The 18,948-nt window shown below is 40.3% G+C and overlaps 1 protein-coding gene across 1 annotated transcript in view; it reads left to right on the top strand.

Moving 5' to 3' along the window:
* LOC149805301 (uncharacterized) overlaps positions 1 to 18,948 on the top strand; it is a 384,402-nt gene that overhangs the window by 151,005 nt on the left and 214,449 nt on the right. The window contains exons 16-17 of the mRNA XM_089949218.1: positions 3,598 to 3,810; positions 9,490 to 9,764. Coding sequence (XP_089805344.1) covers positions 3,598 to 3,810; positions 9,490 to 9,764 — 488 coding nt within the window. The remainder of the gene's footprint in view (positions 1 to 3,597; positions 3,811 to 9,489; positions 9,765 to 18,948) is intronic.

Raw genomic sequence — 18,948 nt, forward strand, 5'->3', positions numbered from 1 at the left:
TCTCTGAAGGGCATCCTCTGTGTGGGTCACAAGAGCTGCATCATCTGCAGAAAGCATCTCCCTGATGAGCACTGACCTCACTTTGGTCTTTGAGCGCAGTCGTGTCAGGTTGAACAGCTTCCCATTGGTGTGTAGATATATGCCATCAGTGGACGAGTCAAAGGGTTGGTGCCAGCAAGCAGCCCTGCTTCAGGCTGCTGTTGATTGGGAAGGAGGCTGAGGAGAATCCATCATACAGGACTGTTCCCTTCATATCGGCATGGAAAGAGAGGGCATTGTTAAGGGCAGAGCACCTGGTGATGGCCAAGTTGAGCTGGTGCCAGTGATGAGACCTGAGGTGTTTCTATGACACTTTGTGTTGTGGCTTACACTTGAAGAAGGTGTTTGTGATGCACAGGTCATGGTAAGTGCACAGTTCCAGCAGTCTCTGACAGCTTTCATTGGTATTCCAGTGCCATGGTGTCCGAGGCAGGTAGGCCATGACTCATGGTCTGCACCTACTCTGGCATTGAAGTTGCCAAGGAGGAATAGTGGTCCAGCTGCCTATAGAACTGATCCTTTGTGTCTTCTAAAGATGTGAGAGTGGGGGCATAGACACTGAGGCAAGCCTGGTTTCCTGGAGGGCAGCTATGCTGATATTTAGTCTGGTGAGTTCTCTGTTGATGAAGGCCATCTTCCTGGTGTTGTCACCTCCCTGGGGTCATCAGAGATGCCTGTGCACATGGTGCGCAGATTCCAGCTTGTGAGTCGAAGAGCTGGAGTCTTCTTTATTGGTTTCTTTTTTCTTTTGTCTGGTGTGGAATTTCCATCTCCTTGTCATGCTGAGCAACACACTGAGCTCCAAACACCCACTGGAGCAGGCAGACGATGATGGGTCAACACCTTACAGACCAGGGGCTGCCTTCCTTGAGGCAGGCAGTAGTCGGCCAGTGAAACATGATGATTCCTCTTAAAGCTGACCCATGGCACCCCTTCCCTATGCCAATTGGGAGGGATTTATAACCCATAGACTGCCAGCTTCCGTGTTGTTTCCTCACTCAGTAGCAAGACTGGAGTGTCCTCTCCAGGGCGCAAGCCTGGGCATGGAGTATGGAGATCCTGGGCTGCCCAGACATCAGGATCCCCCTCTCGTCCTTGCTGGTGGGGTATGTACAGTGGCATCAAGAAGGCTCTAGGCCCTACAGTGAAAGGGGTTGCTCCCCTGAAATTTCTGATGGGAGAGAAGATCGCAGACCATGGGCAACAGATGGCCAGATGGGTGGAGCACTACTCAGAGCTATACTCCCGAGAAACGTCAGTCACCGATGCAACCCTCAGCAGCATAAAGAACCTGCCCACCATGAAAGAGCTCGACAAAGTGCCAACCTTAGAGGAGCTTAGCAAAGCAACTGACTGCCTTCCAAATGACAAAGCACCAGGTAGTGACAGCATCCCGCCTGAAGCTATCAAACGTGGAAAACCAACATTGATTAAACCACTGCATGAGCTACTTTGCCTCTGCTGGGAGGAAGGAGTAGCCCCTCAAGACATGCATGATGCCACAATTGTGACCCTTTACATAAAAAAGTGTGACCGCAGTGACTGTAATAATTACGGAGGGATCTCGCTCTTGAGTATAGTTGGTAAAGTGTACCAAAGTCGTCGGAGATGCCTGTACACATGGTGCACACATTCCAGTTTGCAAATCGAAGAGCTGGAGTCTACTTTGTTGGTTTCTTGTTTCTTTTGTCTGGTGTGGAATTACCATCTGCTTGTCATGCTGAACAACACACTGAGCTCCAGACACCCACTGGAGCAGGCAGACGATGGCGGGTCAACACCATATTGACCAGGAGCTGCCTGGCTTGAGGCGGGCGATAGTTGGCCAGTGGGACATGATGATCCCTCCCACCATCAAAGCTGGCCCGTGGCGCCCCTTCCCTATGCCAATCGGGTGGGACTTATAACCCATAAATTGTCAGCTTCTGTGTTGTTTCCTCACTCAGTAGCGAGACTGGAGTGTCCTCTCCAGGGCGCAAGCATGGGCGTGGAGTATGGAGATCCTGAGCTGCCCAGACGTCAGGATATCCCTCTCATCCTTGCTGGTGGGGTCCAAAGGAATGCTGAGCATGACATTTGGCACCAGTTTGGATGCAGGAGTTGTGAGAAGGAAGTCATAGTTAACACCCAGCCGCCTTAGGGGCTCCACTCTGGATTTTCTGTCTTGGTTTACTCCCATAGCCTTTCCTTCTCCCAAAGATATCCACAAGGCAGTGGAGCCATCATCCAATGGCTGGGACTTGGTGGGTTTGGAATCAGAGTTTCCTTCTCATAGATGAACTGCCTGGCAAGGCTAATGCGCTCCATCTGCCTGGGTTTGGAGTCAGTCAGAGTTTTCCTTCTCTTAGACTGGCTGCCTGCCAAGGCTAACAAGCTCAGTCTGCCCACCCAGTAATACTGCTAGGCACTCAGTCATGAAATATAGCAGGCTCTGTGAAAAACGGGGCCCCTTGTGAAGGTGCTGCTGTGGACACAATAGTGTAGGAGAGGCCATATGCAAGAAACCTCCTGCCCAGCAGAGCCAGGCAGTGGTCCTGCAGTGATCATTACACCTGGAAAGGAGAGGCTGTGAAAGATGCTTCACTTTCCTTTGGCGAGCAAGACATCAGGCCCAGACCACACACACACCCCTCTGACGACATAATTTAACACAAATTGTCATAGAATAAAGGCTTTTTCTGTTTATACAAATTATTCCAACCCACATTATATTTGGCCTAATGATATAGTTAAATACATTTCTTTGAGAATCATACCAAAGACTTATAAAATGGTACTAATAACTGCCTTGCTATTCACTCAGCATTAAGAGGTTAGTGTTAGGAATGGTTGGCCTGGTGTCAGAATAATATGACTGGGTGGGACATCATTCTATATGTCTGCGGCATGATGCCCCAGTGCTAGACATCACTATAAGCTGCCAAAATTCAGAAGTTGTAATTCTGAAAGATTAAAACAATGAAAAAAAGTGTTAGTCCTATAATTGTCAAAAGTTTGCTCTAGTTACCAATGATAATAAGGGAACAAATCATTCCCAATCCTCCTCCCAGTTACACCTTGAAAATTTTCTCTTGTGACCCAGGAGTAACTGAAGTGCTATGTAAGCGATGGTGGTGGTGGTTAAGAACTCTTCTTAATTTGGTTTTTGAAAACAGACCAAATTTTAGTGCTTTCAATACCCATTACTGGAAAAAGATGTAATTTATGTCTTGTTTTGGCTTGGGACAGCTGGCATTGAGAGGGTGTGTATTATAATTGTGTAAGGATTATTGTAAATATATATTTTTTAAACAAGAATTAAGGAGAATTTTGGAATTGACTTACCAATGCAGTTTTATCTGAATGGATGGCAAGTCAATTTTTTTACCTGAAATCTCTCCTTCTAGGGCTGAATCAGTATTATTATTATTATAATTATTACTATTACATTATTATTATGACTAAGAGCTTATATTTGAAGCTACTCTACATGTTTGTATTTGAAACTCTTGACATGTTTGAAGGATTAGACACAGGGAAAAAAATTCATATCTTTTGAATGTAATTATTGTCTTATAGATCACAATTGACACCAGTCCACCACATGAGGGAGTTGTCCATGAGGGATTTCAGGGTTATCCAGAAGTAGACTTCCAAAACACTCTGGAAATCCATGCATACTGGAGTGATTTCTTTGACAAGGAAAGTGGTGTGATGTTTTACAGATATGGCTATGGCAATTCATGCCTGACAGCGGACAAATTTATTCTTGACTACACTGGGCAAGAGCAGGTATGTCCTGTTTTTGGAAACATTGATGAACAATGATTATAAGATTATTCATTTGTTGACATGTTGAGATTGAGGGTATGATTGAGAACAATGCTGAAATTACAATGCCAGTACTTTATATTTCAAATAAGGTTTTCCAATGTATTACGTGTAACCTTCCCCACATAAGTTTTAAATGTAAGACTAAGAGCAAGGTTTTAAAAATGTATTTTATCCACTTGATCATATCTTGTATGTGAATGTACTTCCTTTGCCTCTATCCAGAAAGTGAATGTGTGATAGAGTCTTGATAATCCAAGTGTCACTTCTTCCAATTTTCAGTTTACCAGAACGTTTTTGTCACTATTGTTGTTGTTTATCCTAGGAGATTAAAAATGACCATGACATCATTAACTTATTGGTTTCTGTGAGTACAAAAGTGATTGATCAGGCCAATTTGTGCTTCAAACTGACTGTAAAATACTGGACAAAAAAAGCAGCTTGGAGTTGCTTGATCAGTAGGAGATGTGCTAAGATCTGAGATCTACACTGCCCACACTTCTTCACTACCTTTTCTATTTTCCTTAACTCAAGTCATTAGTTCTAGTTCAGATGGGACTCTATCATGTTGAGCAATCCTGTATAAGATATTCCCAAGACTCAGGATCAGCGTTGAAGTGTTTCAACTTCAATGATGATTTGAGGAAATCTTTAAATTATTTCTTCTAGCCACCATGAGATCACTTCCCCTCCTTCAGCTCCTTGCAGAAGATTTCTGTTGTAATCACTTTTCTGCCATCCTGGTGACATTGCCTGCCCATCTCATCTGTGATTTTATCAGCAGTGTGGATGCTTGGAATGTCTGCCCTTGTTGCGAACCTCAAAATCTGAGACCCTGTGCTGCCATCTTATCCTCATCAGTTCTTGAGGCAGCCCATGTGAAAATGGTTTATCTTCCTGGCATGGTGTCTGTGCGCCTTCCAGGTTTTGCATGCATCTGGCAGGGTCAGCAAAACAACCACTTTGTATACATTCAATTTTGTTTGCAGACTGATGTATCTGTGCTTCCACACAATTGTACATAGTCTGACAAAGGCCATGCTTGCTTTGATTCTGGTGTTGGTTTCATCATTGATGTGGACTGCATGTGACTGTGTACTGCCAAGATAGGCAGACTTATCCACTGCCACTAGGGTTTGGCCATTTGTGATGGTATGCTCTATGTAAGGCTCTCCTGATGCAGGTTGGTGCATCGCCTCTGTCTTCTTTGTACTGATTGTGAGACTGAAATAGTCACAGGCTGAAGAGAAACAGTTCATGCTCTGTTGCATGTCAGAATCAGAGTTGGTATTCAGGGAACAGTCATCAGCAAATAGGAAATCATGAACAGTCACTTCCTTTAGTTCTACTCTGTTTCAGTCCAGTGAGAAGCAGCCTTATGCACTGAGCTGCCAGGGTGCAGATTTACAGCTACAGTGCCCAGTGTATCCATGACTGTTATTTTGCCACTCACCTATCACAAGAGAACTTGAAGGTGTCGGGCAGGGAGTTAGATTTAAGTGATGGAGAGCTGTACAGAATCACTGTCACTCTCTTGTCCAGAGGTAACTGAATCAAATGGCATGAAAATGTCAAGAGGTCTTGAGATGACTCCAGATGCAGAAGATGATATCAGATCCTACTTCATCAGAGTTGAAGCCATGCAATGTTCACACAGCTCTTGTCACCTGCCTTCAGAGATTGGGTGATGAGCACATCTGTTCAGCTGCCTGTTCCTCCAGAATTGACTTTTGAGGGGGTGCCAGGTGTAGCTGTCTAATCTGGATCAGTCTACCATTTGTTAAAGTAGCAGGCTTGGCATGATATTACTCATGGTCCCCACATACATAAAGTGACTGTACTCAACGGCAGTTGATCATTTTACTGTTCTGCACTACACATGCCTGGAATGATGATCCAGGTTTTTGGAAAAATGAGTCAGTTTTAGAATTGTAAGTAAAGATATGTTTGCGCAGTTTTTGCTTTTAACTTGAAATGGCAGCAGGTATTCATTGTGCAAAACTGTAATCTGATCAATAGAAATATGTATGTTGACCAAGGTGTATATTCATGACAATTGAACTGGATTCTGTGATTTCTTGTAGTGCTTGATTAGTGATACACAAACCAAGGACAGCAGTCACTAGATCCACTTCAAGGGTCAACAAATATTAGTGCTACCCAAGGTATGGTTGCTGTGTTTTCTGTTTAACTATATTAAAATCATCAGTATAAAATAGATAATGACAATGTTTCTGCAAGCTCATCCTTTAATAGGCATGCAAAACATTTAGAATATACAGTGACTATTATCTGAACTCTTGATTATTTAAATTACCTCATGTCTCACAATCAATTTTGGATTATCAGTGTTTAACTGCATTATATTTACTGAGAAGTTAGCACGTTATTTTAGGTTCCAGCTACTTCTTTCTTTGAAATATTAGAAGGTCTATACTGCAGCAGGTTTTATAGATCCACAAATATACATGACATGTACAAGTCATTTTTTCTGTAAAACTTTTCCTATTCAATTTATCCAGTATCATACTTGTTTGATTATGTAATATTATGCAATTCTTCCTGGTTAAGTCTTGAATGACACCCCTATACCATTATCAGGTTATAGGTTGGGATTATTTTCTTAAAGAGACTAGTATAAGGTAGAATTCTGCTGCTATAATTAGTATGATCATTATTTCACATTAGTACCAATTTCAAACGAAATATACAAAACTAATTTTAGTATTATTTTTTTAAGTAAGAAACACTTAATGAGACATACTCATTTATTTTGAAAAGAAACAAGGCTAATTATAAAATGCTACAACTCTAGGTCTTAAATTAGGAAACAGAAAGAAGTGAAACCAACAATCTAAATGAAGTCCACAGGCAATTTATTTCTCAAAGTTACGAAGTGAAAATTTAAGAAACACTTAATGCATTGTGAATTAAATCCTAAATAATCCACAATTACAAAAATATAGAATGTTCTGAATGAAATCCATCATATTTAATGTCCTGATGTACAACAATAAATTTCATTTAGTTTGACAGAAAGTATCATACCTTGAATTACCTTCACATTTGTACACCGCTCCCTCGATAACTCGCGCCCGGATAACTCGCGATCCTGCTTATAACGCGGTGTCCATCTTGGCTCCGATTTTTTCCAGAGAAAATGTATTTAAAATATCTTTCAAATATGCTGAACATGAAAAAAAATTACGATAAGAATTGATAAATTAAACCTTGATACATTGCTCGTTTTATCATCGAAAATGGTGATTAATGATTAATGCCCGTAAAAATATAATCCATATTTTGAAATTTGCAAGATCTAGAGAAGAATTAATTTCAGAGATCTCGAAAACGCTTAATTACGCGTATTTGGACGCCAATTTTTGATCTGGGACACAGAAAATCACTGAGGCGGGAGTCCTCCATACGCATGTAATAGGTGCGCGGGAAAATTCAAAGATTTGCCGGTCCTGTTTCAGCCACCTGCTTTGTGGGAAAATGTGTTGATCAGTTTACTGTGCTGATATTTACAATGACAGAATTCAGTGACTGAAAGACTCTTTGATGTACTGTTGCTATTTCATAAGAGTACATTAAAAAAAAAAAAGAACATGATGCAACAGCTAGGTGGCTAGTTCAAAGGCTTTGACTTGGCGGCCGAGTGAGAAAATATACTGATATTCAGTGATTGAATTCAGAGGCAGAAAGACCCAGTTTTAAAATCCTAGCGAGACCTCTGTTTAAAGATATCATATATTATGTAAGTTTTTAGGATAAATAGTTGTCATTATGCTGTAAATAAACAGTCTGGTGAAATAGCGATCAATGAAAACTTCTGGTAAATGTTAACAGGTGGCAACAGAGAATGAAATAAACACCAATTAAATGACTTCCTGTGTGAAAGTCACGTTCTAATCCTTTAATTCCGTTTCAGTGTAAACATTATAATCACAACATAGTCTGTTCATTGAAAACATGAAAAGAGTCAATCGACCGTCACATCGAAACCCGTGAGTACTTCTGTGAGAACCTAATTACATGTACATGCTGGCTTTGTTTTGATCAACAACTTGGGGAAGTGTTTGTTGCATTAAAAAAAAATCGATTACAAGAGACCTCGGGTGCTGGATTAAGGGTCTTGGAGCTGCCTTTGACGTAAAGCAAAACAGTAACAGAGACAACGACGACGATAGTGACTTCGAATGTTTCAGTGAAACTAATGTCATTAATGCCGAGGCTGTTTGGGAGAAATTAGTACAGACTCATGGTCCTGAGATGGGCGTTTCTCTTGATGGAGGAGTGGATTTGTGCTGACAATGATTGCCCTACAGCCGAATACATGTCAGATGAAACTATAATTATTTCTATACCGAACAGATTTGCAGCAGAAGACGATTCTAACTGGAGTAACACAAGTGTTGAAAGTGATGCAGACACAGATGCTGCACCCCCACCCCTCTGCACAGGAAGCAAATATTTTGATATTGCCATAAGGTGGCTGGAGACCCAAAATGTTGACTACGTAAAGCTCATGCAGTTGAGAAATCTGAAGGATTTTGCTCGGCGGCAGAGAAACCAAGGAGTAACACACACAAAAAAAATTAACTGATTTTTTAAAAAAGTGAATTGATATTTGTCAAGCGTGGCACAAATGGCAAGTATTAACTTGTTCTAATTTACGTTGTTTTAAATTTGTAGACCAATTAAATATGTTAGTACTGATTAACTCTTGTTATTTTTGTTTTGTTTTTTTTTCCATTTTACTTCTATCGCATTCAAATCTATCTATCTATCGTTCGATCGACACTGTTTCTCGAAAAGAGTTGATCTTTTGTGTATAAAAAAACTTCTAATTTCGCTCAAACAATAAAACTAGAATGTATACAACATAAAAATTAGTGACATAGTACACAATGTGTGAAGTGGTACACATGTTCAGCGAACGGAAACCACATGGAATAATGTTTTTGATGATCGCCTCAATATACTGTAATTTATCCTGAAATTTTTAATGTTGTCCTACGAGAAAATAATAAAGTACACCGTTATGAAGAGATATTTATTAACAGTTAATCTCAGAACGTTTATTAAGTGAGTATTCAACAGTATAATCTGCCTACTCCCCCTTATTTTTCCGTTATGTCGTCAATCACTTTATTGGTTTTGGGCTTATTTTATAGGTCCCTCGATAACTCGCCCCTCGCTTATAGTGCGGTCGATGTTTCTGGACCCCGATGTGTGCGAGTTATCGAGGGAGTGGTGTATAAATTATGCTTATACGGCATGAAATAAGGCTATAGGTACTAAAACTGTCAGAAATATTTACATAACTTCATTAAAAACGTCTGCTTTGCAGAATTTTAAAAATTGTGATGGAAAGTGTGCTGCATTGTGGCCTTTCATCAGAGAAGCCTTAAAAAATAGTTGTTTTTATAACAGATACTATAAATGACATTGCAAAAATTATCTACAGAGGGCATTGTAATGGCACCGATTTCTTGGCCAATAGCTTCTAGCATTTGGTTATTATGCAGGCATATATCAACCAGATGAGCTCTCTTAATTCTCTCTTTATGAATCCAGGTCTGATTTATTACATGACATTAAAGAGGTGTGTTTTTATTTCTCATTTTATGACAGATAACTGAGACATACGCAACACAAGCATCTTTCACAGTTTTGGAAGAGGGAACCTATTACATAACGGTGGCTGCATACAACCATGCCTTGGACCCATCAACCCCAGTGTGTTCTGATGGTGTTACCATAGATACAACATTACCTAAGGTGAAAGAATTACGCATAGAGACAATGAAGATGAGACCTGCACTTGTAAAAACTTCTGGTTCCAATGTGTGGTATATCAGCAAGGACAGGGAAGTGTATCAAGTAGAGAATGGTAACAGCACCAATCTGTGAGTAATTCAGTGCATATTATTTTTTTTAAAATTTAGCATCAAAATAAATATCTTGTATGTGCCACAGTTTACATGTAACTATTAACATGTATATGCCACATTTTTGTATGTAACTTGTATGACTCTCGCAGTATAAATGAAATTCTCACATTGGTCTTAAACAGAATTACTATTTTCTGATGAAGTTGAGACAGAAATCTTTGCCAAAAATAACTATCAGTATTATGCTGGAGGAATGTACCATAATTTCAGATCAGTATTATTAAATGATTGTTTTGTACAAAACATTACCACAAATGCTTTGTGAAAATATGTTTGATTTGCACACTAAATGTACTGGTTTTTTTTGAGTAAACTAATTTTATACACACTCACGATCATTAGTCTGTTCAGACTGGTTTGCTCTGAATCTGAATATGTACTGTGCTGGGCCAGTTATGGCATAAATCTGAATGTGTATAGTGCAGGAACAGTTATGGCATAAATCTGAATGTGTACAGTGCAGGGCCAGTTATGGCATAAATCTGATTGTGTACTGTGCTGGGCCAGTTATGGCATAAATCTGAATGTGTATAGTGCAGGACCAGTTATGGCATAAATCTGAATGTGTACAGTGCAGGGCCAGTTATGGCATGAATCTGAATGTGTACTGTGCAGGGCCAGTTATGGCATAAATCTGAATGTGTACAGTGCAGGGCCAGTTTTGGCATAAATCTGAATGTGTACAGTGCAGGGCCAGTTATGGCATAAATCTGAATGTGTACAGTGCAGGGCCAGTTATGGCATAAATCTGAATGTGTACAGTGCAGAGCCAGTTATGGCATAAATCTGAATGTGTACTGTGCAGGGCCAGTTATGGCATAAATCTGAATGTGTACAGTGCAGGGCCAGTTATGGCATAAATCTGAATGTGTGCAGTGCAGGGCCAGTTAAGGCATAAATCTGAATGTGTACAGTGCCAGGCCAGTTATGGCATAAATCTGAATGTGTGCAGTGCAGGGCCAGTTAAGGCATAAATCTGAATGTGTACAGTGCAGGGCCAGTTATGGCATAAATCTGAATGTGTGCAGTGCAGGGCCAGTTAAGGCATAAATCTGAATGTGTGCAGTGCAGGGCCAGTTGTGGCATAAATCTGAATGTGTACAGTGCAGGGCCAGTTATGGTATAAATTTGCACGGAAGAGAGAGCCAACTAGAAAGTTGGTATTTGTTTAAGAGCTGTCTTGAAGCTCTCCACTGATTGTACACACAACACTGTCACTAAGATGATTCCAGTCCACAATTGTTTTTATGAAGAAAGAATTTCTTAATTGTTCTGTTCTACGTTATACAACTACAGAACATCTACTAATATTTTTGTAATAGTATTTCTACAATGTACACACTGTCAAAATTTGGAAAAGATTTGCTCTGATCTGGCATTTTTGTCCTAATGGTTTTAAAAATATATTCGGTATGAGAGCCAGCACTAACCCTTCAACTGCTTTTTAGAGATATGCCAAGCAAATCCTACTATGCTTGTCTTGGAATGTTGGTAGACCCAGGGCAGTTAACAATTTGTTGATGCATCCTGCTTCTCTGGTTTTGTATTCACCAGATATAAATCTTGCTGCCAGGTGTTGATCATTCTGTCATTAACTACATAAAATGATACGTACATTAATCTCTCTCTCTCTTTCTCGCACACACACACACACACACACACACACACACACAATATCCTTATCAAGTAAATAATGTTATTTTATTCTAAACATCATAACACACAGGCATCCTAGTAGTTACTCTAGAGTCTGGAGAACAGCATAAATAAATTTGGCTTCTCTGTGGGGGCTAGTCATTTGAAGAAAAAAAAATTGGTCCAAGACAGGTTGATCCAAGTTTGCTATACCCCTTGTTCTAATATTTTACTGAGTGATCCCATTAAGGTCTGTACTGGGGTGCCCCAGGATAATCACATGAGCTGAGCTGCTGACATTTTAATGACCTGGGGTGATACCAAGGTCTGTACTGGGTGATCCCAATGTAATCCCCACTATAGAGCTGCTCTGCTCTCAGAGCTGCCTTAGGCAGGTTGATCCCGCCATTCTACTGACCCTGGGGTGATCCCAAGGTCTGTACTTGGGTGAATCCAGCACAAATCCCTAACTCTTGATCTGGGCTGATCCCAGAGACTGAACCCTGAGTATGATCCCTGATCAATGAAGTGTTTGAAAACCAAGATGAAATCAAGGCATGTTGTAGGTCAAAGCATATCCGAATTGGGGGTAAAACAGAGACCCTATCTAAAACACGGGGCTAAAACAAAATCTGGCCATAGCTGAGCAAGTAGCCTCAATGACATATAAGCAGCTGACCAGAATACCTTTGTGGATTTGACATAGAAAACCTGAAGGTGGAGCCTGGGAATGGTGGTGGGTATTTTTTTTAATTCAAAACAATTTAACCATAGAACAGAATCGCTGCAGTTTAGATTAACTTGTAACATGTGCACCTTGACTGACTAATCATGAATCCAAATAACATATTGTGCCCCAGAGTCAAATTATTTCTTCAGCCCCAAAATTTGATTGGCTAGAGGTAACATCATATACATAATTATCGATTAGTTAAGCTTAGCTTAATTATGATTGGTTAATAGTGACCTCATTGTTGCCATAACTGCACTATGTTGACCTCATAATTATATATTAGGACTAATTATTCAATGAAATAAATTCATTTTTATCGGTCTTTGATCAAGTTAATTATTCAGTCAAGTAAATTCTGAGTAGCCTCTGAATACCTCCTTAAATTTGACACCAGTTGATATAGTAGAGATCTTGCTGCAAACTGTGGCCCTTGTACATGTAGAAATGACTAAAACTCAAAATGAGTTTGCTGCCAGCTAGCTTAAGCTGATGGTCTTATCACCAGATTACCTAGATATCTAAATAGACTCATGTGGGTCTATTATAACCTTCTTTTAGGAGTCCAACAATCTAATACTATCCAGCCCTACTACTTTACAAATATGGATAAAGTAGGATAATAAAGAACCATATAATAACAATGTACACATGTCAATCTGCAGGAAGCAAACAGAGTTGGACTAGAAGAAGTGTTGTGTATAAATAAAAATTAATAAATTTTCCTTTTAATCATGCAGCACTTATCCATTGCTAGTGTGCAGCTGATACTTTTTCATGCCAAAAGAACCACTGTCTGTTCAATGTGAATACATCCTCCCATAGAGTGGAGAATTGTCGGTATGATGCAATACACTGATGCACCTGGCCTGGGATATGCGTAGAAGGCGATCTTTTCAAAGGTGACAATACTGTTGGGACATCAGAGTGGGGGCATTTGACAGTAGGTAGGTATTGCATCATTAGAATTAGTTTACCCCTTCCCCTCCCCATAAAAACTACATTTTAGCAGCAGCAATACATTACCTATCACTAATATACAGTTGAATTTGTGGGTGGGAAGGCTGATGCTATCATTATAAGTGATTAAAATCAGAGAAAATGGAATGTACTCACCATTGAGGGAGAGGTCCATGTTATAGAATATTTGTATCTCTCTGGGCCACATGTTGTTGCCACAGTTATAGGTCCAAGAGAAAAAATTCCTGTACTTGGTGTGTTTGGTGTACCACTTCTCTAATGGGAGAGAGCAACATGCTCTTCAGGGCATGAGGTTAGCGGTGCACAGGAGAAGAAGGCAGTACTGTATGGAAATGCCAAAATACAACCATCATTATGTCTGAGGAGGAGAAGTGATTAACTAGTGGACCCATGAGAGAGCAATGGTTTGAACCTCATGGACTCTGAAATTCCTGGTTGACAAAGGAGAGAAACATATTTGTAATCTCCATTTAACCAGAGATAGCCTGTGTCCGTCAGGCATAAATATCACTGCACCTTGTCACAGATGCTTTAGCAAGTGAAACACAGTTTTGAGTATGTGATCCTGAAAGGAAGCCTTTCAGTAGTTCATAGGGGGTTTTGGTTCAAGACCATAAAACACAAGAAAGACTCTGTCTAGGTATGAGAGAGTAGGAGACAGGTCTCTGCAGCTCATATTATAAGGTCAGCAAGGTGTGACTCCAAACTGATTGCTAAGCAATGAGAGAATTGTTGGAAATTGCAGCTCTGTAGCCTTTAATAGTTCATACTGAACTGTTTTCAAAAGGAACAGCAGGAAATCAGAAATAGAAGTTACAGAGGAACAGCTAGAATCAACAAGTTTCCTACTGAACTCCATCTGGTACCTTTGACTTTGGATGTTGCAGCTCTCTTGGTTTGAATGATGGAGCATGTTTTTTGTGAAATACTGATGAGGCAAGTGTGAATGTGGAGGATATGTGGGCTGTTGTATTGGAGGTAGCCCTTGTGTTGTGACAGAAGATACCTCTTGTGGAGAAGAGATGTGGGGCTGATCTATCAACATGCATAGAAGAATGTTGAACCATGATTGTTGAGGCCACAGTGAAATGATGTGAAAGTTGGAAGTTCTGATTTTTTTGCAGATCCCACTGGAAGCTAAATGTGTCCACTGCCTGTTCTCACTGGTCCATGATTGGAGAGACATAAAAGGGAAATCTGTTGTTGAGACTGGTGGCAAACAAGTCCACTGTTGCTTCACCATTCAGAGAAAAGGGACTGTCATAGAATGGTGATGAGTCCATTCTGTGAGAACTACACCTCTCCCTTGATAACTCTCGCACAATGGGGTCCACAAACATTGACTGCACTATAAGTGAGGGTGCGAGTTACCAAGGGACCTCCAAAAATTGAAAAAGTCCACATAAACTTCGAGAAAACATTGACTGGGGATGGAGTTTGGGGATTGGGCTGTTTAATGACTGAATCCTCGTTTTATAATCACATCATTAATAATTGTTAATAATGCGCTTTTTCTAATAAGGTTGTTCATTATTCCGTATAAATAACATTTATTTTCAAAATGTCCAACATGTGAAAGATTGTTCCAACTGGTTTGAACAACCATCATGTGTACGTGAAAACATCAGTGTATTACGTTACTGCTTTTTGTTTTGTTGATAAGTCTGGTTCCCGGATTGGTATTTAATAGTATCCTGCAAAATTGTGAGTCTGTTTGCAGGGAACTAGATGGACTGTTGATACACCACCAAACAAGATTCCTTTCTTCTTCAAAAAAAGCAATATTTATTTTGTGAGACAATTGTCTAAATCAAAACTAAATTTTTGATTTGTTCAGTTAGTACAGTATTGTTGTCATGATTTCATTGGAAGTAACAGTGAAACTTCTTTTCATCCTTAAGGATACTTTTTAGTGCCAGTTCAGAAATTCTCTGAAACTAGTTTGCCCACAAAGGTCTGTATCTGTGAAACCAAGCTCTTTATTTTATGAAGTATTCTTTTAGTTTGGTTGCCTTGCTATCTTTGATCACAGTTACGAATGAGTTGGTTAATTTAAGATAGTTTGTGTTACGTACACAATAATATTTTTAACAGTGTTCAATTGATCCATGAAGTGAGTTCACCTGACATACAACTGGGGCTGCTAGATTTTAAGTTTGTAGGATTTGCACGCCTTTTAAGATATCTTTTAATTCACCTGCTTTATTTGATTCAAAAGACATAATTAATGTGATAATACAAAGGAGGCCAGCTTTTAATTCAGTGCAACACTACAACAAATACTTCCACAACTCAGTTATCAAAACATGGTTGGCACTTAATTAAGTTCTCAGAGAAACTCTTGTGGACATAGCTGTTAGGGTAGATTGACACATTTTACGTTTAAATACACATTGCAGTTATGATGATTACACTTAAGAGGAGCTAAAAAATAGAATTAAAACACAAATTTCACCTAACAAAAATTATGTAATTAGTATTTAAATATTAATGTACTGCCTACACTAAGAGTGACATTTTCATGGATCAAAACTTCCTTGAATATTATTAATTATGGAGTACTAAGAATGTCATCTGAAAAGAAAATGCAACCACTTATATGACTTCTTATTAAAAGTTTATAATTTCAAAATGTTGAGGTCATATCTACCATTTTTGACTATAAAATGAGCGTTATATCAATGTTTCAGCTACCAATTTTGATTGTGAAATAGGGATAATTTTTGTTGTATTTACTGGTTTTAAAAGATGCAATCCACGCCTGACCCTGCATTATAAGCAGGTTCATGAGTTATCAGGGTGCAAGTTATCGAGGGAGTGGTGTATTTTGCCTGATGTGAATGACTGTCTGCTTAAACATTCTTCTATTCTGGATTGTGATGAACTTAGAGGGTGATTTTCAGAGGCGGCCCAGAGGATGGAGATTTCAGGCCTCAATGCAAAGAGAAGGAGCATGTGTGCCTCCCTGATGTTGGAGATATGCTTTAACAGATGTGTTATCTGATGAAACCATGACACATCAACCCCTTACTTTGTCTATGTACTCTTGCAATTCTAGAAATGCAGCTTTCATTTTTAGGTTGTTGATGTGGAGGGTCGACTTTTCCTGAGACCAAAGACCCTGAATAATTGTGCCCTTTCAGCTGTAAATGAGCACCCTAACCAGAATCTGACAGATAGGAGTGTGAATATTGTACAGGAATGATGACCCCAGTCAGGAATCTGTCAATGTTCATCCACTAGTGCAAATGGTGATGAAAGTCTTGTCCTAGAGAATTCCGAGCTGATTCTTTGTGTGGTTTCTACCTTGCAAGAAGGAGAAACTGGGCTCATGTGAACATGTTCAGAAGGAACTCGATCTGCAGTGGTATTCAGGGTTCACAACAGGGATAGGAGTCCACAATGTTTCAATGAATAGTTTCTGTCGATGTGCCAGGGTTTGATCTCTGTGATCCAACAAAACCCAAACTTTGTTCTGGTTCATGAGGAAATTCATCCCCTCATAAACAAAGTCCTGAGATGAAATGAGTTCTAAATGCTCAGGATTGGGTAGGTAAAAGACCTTACCAAGTTACTGTCTACCATCCTCAGAACAGATCCTGATGGAGGGACTGAACCTGAACATTGTGGATCAGCCATTCATTGAAATACATGAGAATCAGGGTTTCCAGTCATCAAGACATATACTGCAACTCTCCCATAACTCAAGTGAAGACTCTGGGTGTGGAAGGCATTCTGAATGGCAGCACATAGAACTGAGAAATAACATCCTTTCTGTCTAAGCAGAACTGGAGGTATTTCCAATGTGGTGGAAAAATCAGGATGTGCATGTAGGCATCCTGAAGGTTGATGGAGACTGTCCAATATGACAGACACATTGAGTTCCAGATTGAGGAAGGGTCTTCATCTTGAAATGCTACTACAGCAGAAACTAGTTAAATATTGAGAGATTGATGATGTTTGGAAATTTCCCACTTTTCTTGATAACCAGGAAGAGTCCAGAGTGGAATGTGGGAAAGTGATTATTCAGGACCATCTCAACTGTCCCTTTCTGCAAAAGGGTGTGCACCTGTTCAGTTAATTTCACCAGGCTGGACCGGTGAAAGAACATGGGAGTTCTTGATAGAGGGGGTTAATTATAAGTCAATAACCCGTGTTCATGATAGAAAGGACCCACCCAATGGCCATGATTCTTGATCATGCCTCAGAAAAGGGGCCTAGATGATCAGCTATAGAGACATTTGAGAGAGGAATGCATGGCAGAAGGGGTTGTTACTTCTAATAGCCTTCTCCCCTTCTTCCTTGGTCTTTGGGAAAGGAAGTGAAACTTCCTCCTAGAGTCTCTTCAGTGCTTCTACAGTGGGCAATTTTTTAAAAAGTTCCACTGATAAGGCCATTGCAACAGAAAATGAATGCTGGGATGCCTTGGCCACAGATTAATGGGCCACTTGAGGGAGAGTAACTGGTAATTAGAGGCAGAGTCCATAGGTCTCAGGGTAGAGGGAGGAACATACCACCTTCTATGCCACTGAGCAAAGTATTGGCCAGTGGAGAACCTTTCTGATATTTCATGGATTAATAAGGGTAGACAATGCATCATCATCTAAAATGCTCCAAGTAGGTGACTGCTCGGGGGAAGTGACATAGAAACACTCATCACCATTTCCCATAGTTGTTCCCCAGTTTGAGTAGCAGCTTTATGTGATCTTGAAGTTTCAGGATAAAGACAGGACTGCTTGTCTTTCCTTGATGATGCTATGCCTGCAGCCTTCCTGGTGGATGCCACCTGGGGAAGATGTGATGGTGGGACATGAGTCACAGCATCTTTTTTAATCTGGATCAAGGGTCTAGTATCATAAGGGGGCATAATGGACCAATTTCCCTGATATGAAGGACCCCACAACTGATAAGGATTTGTTGGGATAATAGGGAAGGTGGTATAATGATCCAATCTCCTTCCCTATTCCAAACCTGGTGGGTGTACTCCCAATCCTGCATATGATGGGACAGTAGAGGGGTACTCATTCTGTACCCTATCCCCGTACCATGAGGACATCAAGTGAGCATCAGAGAATAACTTCATCTTGAACTGATTCATTGCTCAGAAGGTTGCATTGCTGATCTTCCCTTCTGAGAGGCATGACATGCTACCCATAAAATGTTGGTAGGAAGTAGTATGCATTCCAGGACATCAGGTGTACAGCTCACTATCTTTCTAATAGGAGGAAGAAACACACTGTTATGAATAGATATGTGGTGCTCCACCTACCTAATGGAGGGAGGAACATGCTATCATGAATATGTATGTGGTGCACCACCTCCCTAAGAGGAATGAGCAAGTCACTGTAGTGAATAGGTGTGTGGTGCTCCACCTCTTTACCCATAGAGAGCAATCCACTGTCATGAGTATAAATGTGGTGTACCACCTCCCTAAAGGAAGGGGGAAACATGCTGTCACTATAACAGGATAACAGGAGGAACAACCATTTATTTGGGGCATGATGTGAGCAGTGTACCACCTCCTTCTTGGGAGGGAGCAACATGCTGCCCTGTTCATGCAGAGTGTCCAAATTCTCCTTCCTTTTGGGGAAGGCAATCAACTCCTCAAACATTCAATCCCTCCTGCAGGGCCCTTAAATGCCACAAATGAAGTTGGTCCCATAACATCCTGGGACCAAGGAGTGAGGGGTCTGAGAAAAAACCCTGAAAATTTTGACGATACAGGGAAGGGAACTTTTTATTACTTCTGTCACACATAGATAAGGTTGGAATCAGCTTTACAGGTTTTTGAAG

The sequence above is a fragment of the Sinohyriopsis cumingii genome, chromosome 2 (genome assembly GCF_028554795.1).
Source record: "Sinohyriopsis cumingii isolate HCF-2022 chromosome 2, ASM2855479v2, whole genome shotgun sequence".
NCBI lineage: Eukaryota > Metazoa > Mollusca > Bivalvia > Unionida > Unionidae > Sinohyriopsis > Sinohyriopsis cumingii.